The sequence below is a fragment of the Pelobates fuscus genome, chromosome 1, assembly GCF_036172605.1.
Source record: "Pelobates fuscus isolate aPelFus1 chromosome 1, aPelFus1.pri, whole genome shotgun sequence".
NCBI lineage: Eukaryota > Metazoa > Chordata > Amphibia > Anura > Pelobatidae > Pelobates > Pelobates fuscus.
The window spans coordinates 195,418,825-195,435,003 of NC_086317.1; the positions used below are offsets into that span (position 1 = coordinate 195,418,825).

The 16,179-nt window shown below is 40.3% G+C and overlaps 1 protein-coding gene across 1 annotated transcript in view; it reads left to right on the forward strand.

Moving 5' to 3' along the window:
• The window catches only part of ADIPOR1 (adiponectin receptor 1), a 60,446-nt gene that overhangs the window by 10,368 nt on the left and 33,899 nt on the right, over positions 1 to 16,179 (forward strand). The window contains exon 3 of the mRNA XM_063453215.1: positions 3,926 to 4,045. Within this exon, the coding sequence (XP_063309285.1) occupies positions 3,926 to 4,045 (120 nt within the window). The remainder of the gene's footprint in view (positions 1 to 3,925; positions 4,046 to 16,179) is intronic.

The following is a 16,179-nucleotide window of genomic DNA, read 5'->3' on the forward strand; positions in this document are numbered from 1 at the left end:
CTATGTCAATCTACCCCATTCTTGGAAGGAAGTAGTTCACAAGTAAGTGTATTGATCTCATAAGGGCAGGCATTAGGCTGCTAGAGTAGGACCTGCCAAGAATGGGTTACAGTGACGTTGTGGCAGGCTTATGCAATAAATGATCATATAATGTAACTAATCCCCCCATTATTTTTTTGTGCAAACAAAAAATAAAACTGAGATCTACCTTTATTAAGAGGTAGTGTGTAATACAATAAAGTGCCTTAGTGGTAAGCAGCTCAACACTTAATGTGGGATACCCTTTTATCCATAATAGGTTAAACAACAAAAAATATGGTATAGAATATATACCTTTTAGTGGAGCGCTATAGAGATTTAACCTGTGTAGGGGTTTCCTTGTCCTACCCCTCAAATACAGTATAATAGTGAACCAGAAGGTACATGAAATGAAAAAGAAGAAATAGAACAAAAAATAGTGTAGATACTCTAAGAATAGCAGTCTATTATAGATAAGTAGCTAGAACCACTCACATGTTCTGTAGCCTATATGATATTGGCTCCGTAATATGAACCAACACACACACGCACACACACACAAGCTCACTCACTAGCAGGCACACACACACAAGTTTACTCACTAGCAGGCACACACACACACACACACAATTTTACTCACTAGCAGGCACACACACACACACACACACACAAGTTTACTCACTAGCAGGCACACACACAAGCTCACTCACTAGCAGGCACACACACACAAGCTCACTCACTAGCATGCGCGCGCACACACACAAGCTCACTCACTAGCATGCGCGCGCACACACAAGCTCACTCACTAGCATGCACGCGCACACACACAAGCTCACTCACTAGCATGCGCGCGCACACACACAAGCTCACTCACTAGCATGCGCGCGCACACACACAAGCTCACTCACTAGCATGCGCGCGCACACACACAAGCTCACTCACTAGCAGGCGCTCGCACACACACAAGCTCACTCACTAGCAGTCACTCACACACACACAAGCTCACTCACTAGCAGGCGCTCACACACACACAAGCTCACTCACTAGCAGGCACACACATAAGCTCACTCACTAGAAGGCACTCACTAGCAGGCACACGCACAAGCTCACTCACTAGCAGGCACACGCACAAGCTCACTCACTAGCAGGCACACGCACAAGCTCACTCACTAGCAGGCACACGCACAAGCTCACTCACTAGCAGGCACACGCAAGCTCACTCACTAGAAGGCACACACGCAAGGTCACTCACTAGCAGGCACACACACACGCTCACTCACTAGGAGGCGCACACACACACACACACACAAGCTCACTCACTAGCAGACACACACACACACAAGCTCACTCACTAGCAGACACACACACAAGCTCACTCACTAGCAGACACACACACACACAAGCTCACTCACTAGCAGACACACACACACACAAGCTCACTCACTAGCAGACACACACACACACAAGCTCACTCACTAGCAGGCACACACACACACACAAGCTCACTCACTAGCAGGCACACACACAAGCTCACTCACTAGCAGGCACACACACACGCTCACTCACTAGCAGGTACACACACACACACAAACAAGCTCACTCACTAGCAGGCGTGCACACACACTCAAGCTCGCTCACTAGAAGGCACACACTCAAGCTCGCTCACTAGAAGGCACACACACAAGCTCACTCACTAGTAGGCCCACACACACACAAGCTCACTTACTAGCAGGCACACACACACAATCACTGTCATGGCTGAAACTTACCTGGCACTGGCAGGTAAGGTTGCCATTTTGTGGCCTCTTCCTTCCAGTGAGGTCAGCAACGTGTGTGGGCGGACCTGGGGGCAGCAGGCGGAGCTTACATTCAGGAGTTGGGGCTTGTGTGGGGGGGCTGGGCTTGCAGACAAAATTGAGGTACATTTTGAAGGGAGATTGACAGGTCTCCCTCCGGCTGCCAGCGGCTGCACCAGCCCCTGGCTCCTCCCTCTTTACTCCTCTCTGGCACAGTTCGAGGAGAAAATGCTTAAATATTAGCCTGATGAATTGGGCTGTCTGCCCGGCCCCAGGTGCCGCGGCCCACCGGGAAATTTCCTGGTATAACGGTGGGCCAGTCTGGGCCTGGTAGAGTGCCAGACTTGCTATCACTATCGATCATATCTATCTCATGACGTCTATTCTAGGTAGCAATTTATGGGATGAAAAGGGGGGGGGAGCAGCAGCAACAACAACAAAAAAGAACACAAACCAAAATGAGAGGCTTCTGATGGGTGCATTGCATTGTCTTCTTAGTCTTGGTGGATTTGTCTACGGCAAGACTTACCCATACAATTACTGCAATCTGAGTAACTTAAAAAAATAAGTTGTTTGTTATTCTTATTTTTCTTATACTAAATTTTGCATAGTTTTTTTATGTGATGCAGTAAAACATTTAGGTAATTTCATGCATATTGTGCCCTTTTTAACCTTGTAATACTGTGTGACTCTGCAGCCCCTGCGTGGCTTCAAGGAAAACACTTCCCACTGAGATCACTGACAGCCAGCTGGGCAGGAGCACAGTCAAAGTGGAAATGCATATTAGCAAATAGGCAGTTCTGCATATGAAGGTCTGTCAGCAATGATTTACAGTGCTCCTGTTGAGCCACAATGATCAGTCATACCGCCTATTTCCCTGTTAAACTGTTACTTCCCTGAGCACTACTGAGGCAGTGAAAACTCACCATGGCCAAATTTCCACTTGCTTATCATGAGTGAAAATTCTACAGCCTAGCTTTGTATTATGATCAGGGTTATTCTGTAAAGTTCATACAAAGTATGGGGCAAAACCATTCCTGCTCCATACACGACCATTCAAACTGCAAAATCCTGGCCTTGTTGATGGAATCCATCAATGTCTGGATTTTGTAATTCAAGCCCTGAACAGGCATGAATTTGGTCTTGATTTCATTCGGGCTGAATGCTGCTGGATATCTGAAATCCAGACCGTATTAGTTAATTCCATGAATGAATAGGCAAAAGTGCAAAAGTAGAGACTTCCAAATACATAAGAGTTTCTTACCTTTGCTTCTATGGTGGTGGGATTGTTATTTTACACAGGTTTATACACCCCTTATGCTGGCTTCACATATGGATACAGACTAACATAGATGTATCCATAACAAACGTTACCGCCCATTTTCTGAAGGAGGCTAGATATAGGTCTATTATCAATGCTGAATATTCTTCCTCAAGAGTCACATTTGAAGCATCAGATATAGTTGAGAACAAATTCCGTTGTGATCTTTAAGGATTCTGTGACTTACATTGGGTACATGTGCTGAGACAGACGTATAGAGGAGAGTCCAGAACAAAAGATATCTCTTAACTAAAACCTGTTTGTGTTAAAATACACAGGTGCTTGAACTTCATCTTTTTAGGAGCAAGAGCCAATATGGGTTTGGAATTAGCTACTGGGCAAGTGCACCATATAGTCCATATAGAAATTAACAGCACAGTTTTGTCAAGCACCAACGCAGGGCAGATAAGACTTGCCTTAATGTTACCCAATAAACCTCCTAAATGTAGAAGCCAAATCTTTTTAGTCAGACAAGAATAAGACTTAACAATCAGATAGGGAGGGTATTTATAATTGAATTTCTTGTCTTAAACAGCCAAGTGGATTGAGCTAATGCACACCTTATGTTAAGTTATACAGTGCTCTTATCCAGTTCACTTTACAGTTTATGCAGAAATAACATTGGTACCAATACAAACGGGATAAAGGTTTTATACATACTGCAAGACAAGAAGAAAGAACAGTCTCCGGATAAAATCAAAAGCTTGACTAATCTACATCTGCATAAGCAGTGAGAGAAAAACAAAATGCATGCAAACAGTTGTTAAAATGTTGTTATTTATTGGTACAGGAAGATGACAGCCATTCAGGAAAAGTGTCCCAGGAGGAGGAGGAGGAGGAAGTTAGGGTTTTGACTTTGCCTCTTCAAGCACACCATGCCATGGAGAAAATGGAAGAGTTTGTGTATAAGGTAAGTAAATTTCATGAGTATTCTGTATACATATATTTGTTATGCAAATTCATCATGCAATGGCAGTTGGGTGCCATACATTGCCTAACAGTTCACCCCTGTCCAGCACTTGCTCACATGGATTTAAAGAAAGATAAATCATAAACAAGTGTATTTCCATTCATCTAGCCTCCATCTAAATAGGTGTAACCCCTAATGTGCGTTTAATCAACCTACCGCCTTCACCATAAGTGAACCTATTTGTTTTGTTTTTAGAGAAACTGCAATGTTTACATTGTAGGTTTAACCCCTTAAGGACTGAGCCAAATGTACACGTTGTAAACAAAACGTAAACAAAACCTGCCATTTGCGCTATATGTCTGTCCAACCGTAATTCACCTCTTTCATATTAAATTCACCCCCCTTATTATATATCATTTTATTCAGGGGAAGCAGGGCTTTCATTTAATATCAAATATTTAGCTATGAAACATAATTTAATATGAAAAAAAATGGGAGAAAATAAGAAATTTTATTTTTTTAGTTCTACATGACATTTTAACTGTGAATGTCATAATACTGTTTGCTTTTACTGCAATAAAATACACATATTTGTATTCAGCAAAGTCGCACGTGTAAAACAGTACCCCCTATGTACAGGTCTTATGGTGTTTTGGGAAGTTACAGGGTCAAATATAGCACGTTACATTTGAAATTCGCCAGATTGGTTACGTTGCCTTTGAGACTGTATAGTAGCCCAGGAATTAAATTTACACACATAATGGCATACATTTGCAATAGTAGACAACCCAAGGTATTGCAAATGGGGTATGTCCAGTCTTTTGTAGTAGCCATTTGGTCACAAACACTGGCCAAAGTTAGCGTTCGCATTTGTTTGTGTGTGAAAAATGCAAAAAACGCAAATTTTGGCCAGTGTTTGTGACTAAGTGGCTACTAAAAAAGACTGGACATACCCCATTTGCAATACCTTGGATTGTCTACTATTGCAAATGGTATGCCATCATGGGGGTAATTTTCATTCTTGGGCTACCATAGGGTCACAAAGGCAACGTAAGCAATCTGGCGAATATTAATGTGAAAAAAATGAAACACAAGCCTTATATTTGACGCTGTAACTTTTGAAAACACCATAAAACCTGTACATGAGGGGTACTGTTGTACTCGGGAGACTTCGCTGAACACAAATATTTGAGTTTCAAAACAGTAAAAAGTATCACCGCAATAATATCATCCGTGTAAGTGCTGTTTGTGCGTGAAAAATGCAAAAAAAATCACTTTTACTGGCGATGATATCGTTGTAATATATTTTACTGTTTTTAATCACTAATATTTGTGTTAAGCGAAGTCTCCCGAGTAAAACAGTACCCCCCATGTACAGGTTTTATGGTGTCTTGGAAAGTTATAGGGTTAAATATAGTGCTAGCTAATTAAATTCTCTATACTTTCGGCATGGGTTGTCAGGCAGGTCCCGCTAATTGTAATTAATTAAGATACCTAATTATGTAAAAATATTACATAAATATATGTGTAGAATTAATATGTGTGTGTGTGTATATATATATATATATATATATATATATATATATATATATATATATATATATATATACACATATATGTATATATATATATATAATTTAAAAAATATATTTTTATTTATATATATATATAGTGATATATACGTATATATTTATGTATATAGATATATATATATTATTTCGTTCTACGTGCATTTTGATATAAATATATATATTAATATCACAATACAGTTAGAACGAAATAACACACATCTATATATTTTTTAATGATTTATTTTGTAAAAAAAAATATTTTATTTTTTTACGTATTTACATATTTTTTTATATTATATATAAATATATATAACAATAATTATATATATTTAATCAGTATCAGTCTACGTGTAATTTGGTATATATATATATATATATATATATATATATATATATATATATATGATCTAAGTATATAATAGTTTGTTTTTTTTTAAACTGATTTAACTTTTTTTTATTTGAATTCAGCCAGCAAGGGGACTACCTGTCATTACAGGCAGTCACCCTGCTGGCAATGCCTGAGCCAGCTATCCCAGCCATGTGATTGTGAGGTGGAAGGGCGGAAGGAGGAAGGACGTGCCACGGGGGGCTCCCTGGGAGTCCCCCCAACCGCGATCGCCGGCGTGGGATCGCCGGCGACCGGGTAAGTTAAAAAAAACGGAGGGCGTACTATTACGCCCGGCGGCGTTTAGAGACGCTTAAAATAGGGTGTAATAGTACGCCCTCCGGTCTTAAAGGGTTAAGACTGCCTCTAGTGATGGTCTACCTGATTGTTTACTTCCGTGAAACAATACTGTATGTCCTCATGCTTTGAGACGGAGCCACACACAGTATATGCAGTCATGGAATAAAAAAGTACACCATCTTTGAATTCCGTGGTTTTACATACCAGGACATAAAAACAATCATCTGTTCCTTAACATGTCTTAATATAAGGTAAATACAACATCAGGTGAACAACACCACATGACATTACACCATGTCCCGATTTATTTAACAAAAATAAAGCCAAAATGGAGAAGCCATGTGTGAAGACGTAAGTACACCTGTATGCCTTTAATTAATAGACCATCAGCAAGTGTGGCCACCTCTATAAAAGCCAAAGTTTTATCATTTTACTGGTCTGGAGCATTCAGGTGTGTGTTAACACAGTGCCAGGGTGGAAAGACCTCAGCAATGATCTTAGAAGCACAATTATGCTGCCCATCAAACTGGAAAGGGTTATAAGGCAATTTCCAAACAAGTTTATCATTCTTCTGTACATTGAGAAAATATTCAAAAGACAGTTACCAATCTTACCAGTAGTGGATGTCCTAGCATATTCACCCCAAGGTCAGATTGTGCAATGCACAGAAAAATTGCAAAAAAAAGTTGCATCTCAGACTCCACAGGCCTCAGTTAGCATGTTAAGGTTCATGACAGTACAATTAGAAAAAGACTGAACAAGTATGGTTTGTTGTGAAGGGTTGCCAGGAGAAAGCCTCTTCTCTCTAAAAAGAACATGGCAGCACGGCTTAGGTTTTCAAAGTTGCATCTGAACAAATCCACAATACTTGTGGAACAATGTCCTTTGGGCAGAAGACACCAAGGTGGAAATGTTTGGCCATAATGCCCAGAGCCACATTTGGCAAAAACCAAACCTAGTATAGCAGCACAAATACTTCAAGTACGGTGGTGGAGGGTGATGATATAGGCTTGTTTTTCAACCAAAAGCCCTGGGAGCTTTGCAGTCATCAAGTCATCTCTGATCTCCTCTGTATACCAAAGTATTCTAGAGTCAAATCTGTGAGGTCATCCGTCTGCGCACTAAAGCTTGGATGAAATTGGGTTATTCAATAGGGCAATGACATCACGAGCACCAGCCAAACCTACAACATAATGGCTGAAATAGAAAATAATCAAACAAATGATGGTGTGATATAGGCATTCTTTTTATAGTGCAGTGATATTAAAATGATGTAGCAGCTTAAAAACACTCTGTGAGCAATCCAAAAAACCCACCACAGATCAGATATATTTAACAAACACTCAGTTTTTAGGTGATATTCCCCCTAAGAACATAAAGTGCAAGTGCAGCGCTTTACATAAAAAAATGGGACTTACCCTAAAAAGGCTCTAATATATGTTAATTTTCACTCACTTTTATAATTCCTATTGTCACAAAAAAGCACTATATACTTTTCATTAAATCTGTATACTTGTGAGTCACGATTTTTAAAAAAACTATTTTAAGTGCTGCACGCGCACATGTTCTTAGGGGGAACATTAGGGGAAATATCACCCATCAATATGTTTTGAATCCATATATGAATCCTCTTTGGATTTGTAGTCTACTCATTTACATGGAAATCTGAGTCTTTATTTGTTTAGAGTTACGGATTTTGTTTTTAATATTTTTATTGTTTTCACAATATAAACGCATATATCAAACTGATTTGTGGTAAAGCAAGTAGTTGCCCACGCAGGGGCATAAGCATCAGTAAATAATGGTGCAAACATTTTGACGCTTACGCAGAAGCGGATTTGTCATAGCTTGTATAGCATAACATAGTGGTTCATATTGTCAACTGATCTATGCAATTAAATTGGATTACGGCTATATGTTTTAATAATTGAATCGTCTTTTCAGTGTCTAGTGCCCATCACTCAGTGTTTTCTTGTATGAACTCTGCAAGGAAGCATGCAATACTTGTAACTGAATATGTGTACAGGCAGATGTTCTTCCAGAACAAAATATTCCTCTCACAATGCGTGGTCTGATGCGGGGTGATGCTAACGATGCGGTCCTGGTAGAAGGGTATGCATACTACCACATTGTTTAACAGGCTGCGCTCAGTATAGTTATCTGTGTAAAGCGTAAGACTGTGAAGTGAGAACTTTAAAGCTTTTGTGGCTGTAGTGCATCATAGCTATTAGCATTACGTCAATGTCTTATTAATTGCACGATAGGCATGCTATGGAGTAGGTGTACAAATATTAAAAATAATGACTTAGCCACAGCAGCCCTAACAAGCGCGGTGTTCATAGAGTGATAAACATAGTTGTGGCATAAAGATAGCTTGCACATTTTTTTGTTAATTAGACGTTTCATAGTATTGCTAACAAGTTTAGCGTGAGAATAGTGAAAGTAGAGAAACATAAGCTTAACATCGAGTAGAATTTTAGCAAGTATGTGCCATGAGGAACAGTTCGCTGTTTGCATATGTTTACATACATCAGTGAAGGCAATTATGTGCACCAAGGATAATATGTAGCTTTACAGTTTCATGGTATAGCGTATTATTTAAAGGACCACTCTAGGCACCCAGACCACTTCAGCTTAATGAAGTGGTCTGGGTGCCAGGTCCAGCTAGCTTTTACCCTTTTTTTTTATAAACATAGCAGTTTCAGAGAAACTGCTATGTTTATACTGAGGGTTAAGCCAGCCTCCAGAGCCTCTAGTGGCTGTCTCATTGACAGCCGCTAGAGGCGCTTGTGTGCTTCTCACTGTGAAAATCACAGTGAGAGCACGCAAGCGTCCATAGGAAAGCATTATGAATGCTTTCCTATGCGACCGGCTGAATGCGAGCGCGGCTCCTGCCGCGCATGCGCATTCAGCCGATGACGTCGCGAGGAAGAAGAGGAGGAGGAGGAAAGCTCCCCGCCCGGCGCTGGAGAAAGAGGTAAGTTAACCCCTTCCTCCCCCCAGAGCCCGGCGGGAGTGGGTCCCTGAGGGTGGGGGCACCCTCAGGGCACTCTAGTGCCAGGAAAACGAGTATGTTTTCCTGGCACTAGAGTGGTCCTTTAACTACATAACAGAAAATAACATAAGCCTACAGCACACAGTTTAGTCAGATTATGGCACCATGTATGTCAGTCTCAAAACTTTATATTAATTGAAGTCGGAATATTACAACAGTGTCAAGGCATTACACTGATTTGATAGCCATTTATGTCAGTGGTTCTATTTGTGATGAAGTTGGTAATGAACAGCAATCGCCTAACATGTGGTAGTGACGCTAACAATAATGTAATTAATGAATGCGGAAAGAATAAGAGACAGTGCTAAAAATATCAACAGTATATGAGCTTGGCATATAGTAACTTGTGTGGCGGGTGTATGGCAGTCTAGTGGAGGCCTCACATATCTCCGCTGCCTCCGCCCGTTCTCCCCACACCGGCCCCCGCCCAACCGCTGGGCCCTCCGCGGTGCCGTGGGCACTCAGGGGCAGAGAGTGTCCACTAGACCCCACCACAAAGTCCGTGGCCCTCCCGTCCTTTGCACCTCCCCAGCATCACTTTGTGCCCTATAGAGCGAGCACCCCCATGTCTCTCCCACTGCCGGCCTCACTCTTAAAGCTGGTACACAGTCCCCACGGCCACCGGTCCGCTGGTAGGTCCGCGCACTCCCGCCTCACAGGGCTCACGGCAGCGGGGACATTGGTCTCCGGGGACCTCCCTACCCAGAGATGGGGTACCCACTGCTCCGGTCGGCGTGTGGGCAGTGCGGAGATTCCGCTCAGCGCTCGGTACCGTTTGCGCCTGCTCGAGCTGCCCATGCCGGTCCTCCTTAGTAAGTTCTGCCGAGACCCACCGGGCGTGTTGAGTTATGGTAGGGTGACTCTGGGTAAATGCTGGTGCGTTTCCTCGAGTCAGTGCCTGATCTGCCATCTTTTGGGAAGGCTATCTTCACGCTTTTAGTGGGTAGTTTTTTAGGCAGCCTCTGCCTGTTCAGGAGCAGGATGTCTCCCCTTGGAAGTTCTTCTTCCCCTCCGTGTCTGTGCCGACGTCTGCTGGCTTGCTGTGTGTCATACAGCTTCTGCCAGTGTAGGCTTTCAGCGCATGGCCTGCGCGGGGGACCCCCGGCGCGGTATGGGCCTCCACCATGTGGCCGGGATAACCCCTGCCGGCCCAGAGGGGGGGAGCAGGGCCGTGCCCCGGGACGAGGGTTAACTCACTGTGTGATGCTGCGGTCGCGCCGGTCTCCCGCTCGGGTGTCTCCAGGCAGTGCTTCTCTGCGGGGCCATGCCGCATGTAGTGGCTGTCGGCTCTCATTTGTGCGGTCGCGTGTAGACCGTGCATGACCACCTCCGCTTGCCCGGCTGATGATGAGCTTCTTGCAGGCAACGGGACTGAGCTGGGGCCGGTTTCCGTTCAGTAGTGTCAAGGTTTGCAAAATTAGGCTGGCTGGGACTGTTTTTTGTGCCTCTTTTTTGGGGTTTAGCGCTGGAGCCCATGCGGTTGGCGTCCAGTCGGCCCGGCGGCCCGGCCCTGCCCCCCACCGAGTTACGGATTTTGCCTGTTTACAAAATTATATATAATAAGTGTGGGTGCAAGTGGAAAATTATGGTTGAACAGACATATTGCTCAAATTCTAATTTTGCTTTTGTCTCCGTTCTTAAGGGTTAATTATGTTGTCCTCTTATATTATCATATGTCCCTTACGCCTTGCAAGAATTAGTTTATGGTTTCAAGGATGAAATCACAATCACATGACAGGATCGATAGTAAGCTGAACAGCCTTTTCTGGCAGTCCCCCAACACTGAAAATTCTGATTAAAAAATCTTTATGGGGAAAAATATAGAACATTTATATCACACTTAGCGTAATTTTTTTCCCCCTGGCTATTATTCATGGAAGCCTCACTTATGGGTAGCTCTGCACCCAGCAGGAAGAGGACAGGAAACAATTAATGAATTTGAAAGAGACTGTAGGAATAAAAGGTACCCCTCAATCTAGTCAAAAGCTCTGAACAAATTCTTTGTAAGGGTTGTTGATGCTTCCATGAATAATAGCCAGGAAAAGAAAAAGATGGTAAGTATAATATACATTTTCTATATTCCTGGCTAATCATGGCAGCATCACTTATGGGTAATACCCAAGCTAGACCTAAATGGGGAGGACCGGAAAATAAAAAATATACTGACAATAAGAGCCAAATATTAGGCTGAAAACAAAACCTTTATTTATGAGTGGAAATATAAGACAGAACACCTCTATCAAAAGACATGGAGGATGAAGCTAGATCTAGCTTATAATGCCTTATGAAGGTCATCAGAGAGGCCCAATTGGCTGCCCTGCAGATGTAATTTGAAGAAACCTCTGTCCAATTAGCCCATGAAGTTGCCGATGACCTGGTGCAATGTGATCTAATCCTGGGGAGCTTGCTCTTTTAGATGATAAGCTTTTAATATAACATTGGAAATGCAACGTCTCAGAAACAAAAAAAGATTACTGCCCAAAAGTTTGACAAAGGCTGGTGGTAGAATTCAGTGCATGAAAAGTGTTAAAATACCACCATTTAACCCCTTAAGGACACATGACATGTGTGACATGTCATGATTCCCTTTTATTCCAGAAGTTTGGTCCTTAAGGGGTTAAAATACCCTGGGTTGTCTACTTTTCAAAACTATATGGTTTGATGGGGGTAAAATAGATTGGCTCAAATGGGACATGGGCGCAGGTTGATTACATGTCAAATTTCCAAGTTGGGAAACTGATAAGCGCACCTGCCAAACGTGGCCTTTTAGCCCCCAAAGAACCCAACAGGCCTATGCATGGGTGGTATCACTGTACTCAGGAGATCTTGATGAACACATATTGGGGTGTTGTTTGGCAGTGACACATAACAGGATCTGTTAATTCATGCCTAAAGTACAATGTGTGTGAAAAAAACAGAAATATATTACCTCAATGTTTGACAAAGCCTGGTGGTAGAATTAGTGCATGGAAAGTGTTAAAATGCCACCACGCGAAATACCCTAGGGTGTCTACTTTTCAAAAATATATGGTTTGATGGGGGTAAAATACATTGTCCAGCTTCAAAAATGTTCCAAATAGGACATGCATGCAGGTTGACTACATGTCAAAATTCCAAGCTGGGAAACTGATATGCGCACCTGCCAAATGTGGCCTTTTAGCCCCCAAACAACGAGACACACCTATACATGGGGGGTATCCCTGTACTCGAGAGATGTTGCTGAACACATATTGGGGGTGTTGTTTGGCAGTGACACCTAACAGAATCTGTGAATTTATACATGAATTGCAATGTATGTGAAAAAAATAAATAAAATAAAAATAAACTACCTATGCAAAGTTTGGCAAAGGTTTGTGGTAAAATGGCTGCATAGAAACTATCAAAATATTCTTAGATGAATACCCTGGGTTATCTAGTTTAAGAAATATATATACATATGGGGTGTTTTTGGAGATTTATGACATAACAGTGTTACAATGTCACTATTGATACATTTGAAAAATTTACATTTTGAAACAGCAATTTCCTACTTGTACTTATAGCCCTATAATTTAAAAAAAGCAAAAAAACACGTAAACATGTGGGTGTTTTTAAACTCAGGACAACATTTTGAATCTAATTAGCAGTTTGTTTCATTCGATTTTGTAGATCAGTAAAAGATTTTTTAAGTAGAATAGAAAAAAAGTTTTTTGTTTTTTTTACCATATTTTATTATTTTTTTTAAAATTAAATTATATGACATGATAAAAATAATAGTATGTAAAGAAAGCCCTTTTTGTCCTGAAAAAAACAATATATAATTTGTATCGGAACAGTAAATGAGAGAGCGGAAAATTACAGCTAAACACAAACACCACAAAAGTGTTAAAATAGCTCTGGTCCTTAACGTACAAACATCGCAAAAACAGTCCGGTCCTGAAGGGACACTATAGTCACCAGCACAACTACAGCTTAATGTGGTTGTTCTGATGTTTACTGCCTTTCCCTGCAGGATTTCAAGGTAAACAGAGAATGTAGAGAAAAGGTAGTGTTTACATTGCTGCCTAATAAAACTTCTAGTGGCAGTCATGGAGGCGCTGAACATTCCTCATAGAAATGCATTGATTCAGTGCATCTCCATGAGGTGATGCTGGTTGACGCAGCTTTAAAAAAAAATAAAAAAATTATATTCTTTATTTTTGTCGTGCACGAAATTTACAATGTTTCTTGTATCGCCACAACAGCGGTTACAAGCACTTCAGAGTACAAAACATTACAAGTAGCATAATATACACAGATGCTGTCTAAAACATTACGTCTTGTGGCAACAAGAAGGCACAGCACTTTTTTTATAATTAAGGGAAACTTAGAGTTAGCAAACTTGTCACATGCTGAATGAGAATGTGTAAACATAAAAACAAGGTGTGACATGTCAAATCCTCTCAGGCTGTCAGTTAAGTGAACCAAGGTTTGGTTTATATCAAACATTTTTGCCTGCGAGGCAAAATATAACTTGGCATGCTGAACTTATGATTAAGGGAAATTCAGGCTAGGCAGACATGGCACTTGCCAGTAAATGAAAGCAAGACATGCTTAATAGTAAAGCAAAAACATAATGAAAAGTAGTTAAACCTTTCTGATTAAGCAAGAGAAGTTACCACTGAGAACAAGCCTCCCTGTCATAATACCCGGTGTGAGAGAGTTGTGAGGGACAAGAGATTTGCATATCTGTAATAAAAGAAAACAAACAAACAAGCCATAACTATGGACTACATAGCCACAGGCTCCTCACTGTTTAGTAGACATGCCCCCTACTCGCCGTATAGTGAGTAGAGGCAGATTAGTTACTTAGAAAAAAAGAAAGAAAACCAAGGTACAAAATATTGTGAATCACCAAAGTGATAATGTATGAATGAATATAATACAAACTGCAGATGTGTAGAATTATACGGATTCAAAATAGTATCTGCAAAAGATATATAAACACCACATAGGGTAATATTGTAAGAGACCACTGAGAAGTATGGGTGGTAGAGAACTCACAAAATTAAGTAGAAATCAGGCGTATCTCCCTCTAAATTGGGGAACTGGACATTATAGAAGATCTCCAGCGATGAATCTCAATATGAGATGATGACAAATCTTCTAATGCACTCCAAATACAGAAAAGAAAATAGATAGTGCAGATGGTATAAAAAATTAACAATTTATTTGCATATATTGCACTTACAATGTATCAGAGTAAAATCAGCTTGTCTCCACACTAGGTGGTATTCATAAGCAGCAACTGAACCAATCAGGATGTGGGATCAGGAACAGTAGTAGCAGCACCAAACAATGTACAAATAAAATAAAAGTTCGGTATAAAAAAAACAAATAAAACAATTCCAACGCGTTTCGTCCTTCTATGGACTTCCTCAGGGATGTATGACTGTGATGGGGGTAGGATTCCTCTTAAATATCCTTCAAATCATCTTCCAAACGATCGCCGGTGTAGGCGTGCGTTCCACTATGGAACGCAAGTTGCTTCCGCATGACGTCATTTCCGGTATTCCGAGCAGATCGAAAAAAAGGATACTCTAAAAAAACAGCAGCTAAACCTAGCTATAACCGTAGTGGAACAAATGGCAACATCATAAAACCTATTTTATACATATATAAATGACTAGGGATGACTCTAAGAGTCCTTCAAATCTTCCAAATTATCGTCAATATGGGTGTGCGTTCCACTGTGGAACGCAAGTGACTTCCACATGATGTCACTTCCGGTATTACGAAGAGATAGAAAAAAGACAGTCTACTTTAGGAAACAGCAGTTTAAACATAGCTGGGATGGTAGTGAACAAACATCACCATCATAAAACCTTACATACATATATAATTAGCTGGACAGTGAGCATATTAGAAAATATATATCTCCTTATATATTGAATGTATTATGAATTTTATATAATCTCTCAAAATTAATAAAGTGTGAAAGGAATTCATTCCAATGGATATGGTAATATATGGAAATGAATGTTAATTTGAGAATATAAAAATTTAAATGTAAAATTGATATTTAAAGAATTTGATATTTAGAAATATCATAGTCCTTCAAAATGTATAATTGATGTAGAATGAATAATCTACTATATAAGCTCCTCCAATGAGTTAAACGATGGACTACCAGTATATAAATTTTGAAAAATTTAAATAATTAAAGAGATATATAGTTAACATCGATCATCCTAAGGTGCTCCATGTCTTACAAATTCGAATAATAAATTATTATATAATTTCATCATAATAAGAATATGTTTTGGGGAACATTTCTGCAATGAAAGACAACAATTAGTTATCAAATATAGAAATATAATAATAATAATAATAATTATAGAAACAAAAAGATAGAGAAAGAGAAAAGGGGGGAGGGAGGAGGGAAGAAGAAAAAGGGGAGGGAAAGGGAGGGGGAAAAAAAGATATGGAAATTGTTCTTGTTTGTCAAATTAATCCCGCTAAATCTATCTCTTGATTTAAACCAAATTTTAAAGTTTTTAAATTAAAAATCCACTGAGCCTCCTTAGTGTTTAATAAAGTTTCAATATTCCCTCCTCTCCAGTGTCTCTCCACTTTGTCTATTCCAATGACTATCAGTGTTTCCCATTGGAACTGTGGACAATGGGCACAGTGTCTGGAAACACTGTGTTCTAATTTTTTGTTCCTTATGTTTTTGAAATGCTCTAATAACCTCACATGTAGTTTTCTGATCGTACGACCAATATATTGAGCTCCACATCCACACTGTAGTAAATACACTACATGGGTAGTGGAGCATTGTATAAATTTATTGATCTGATAACTC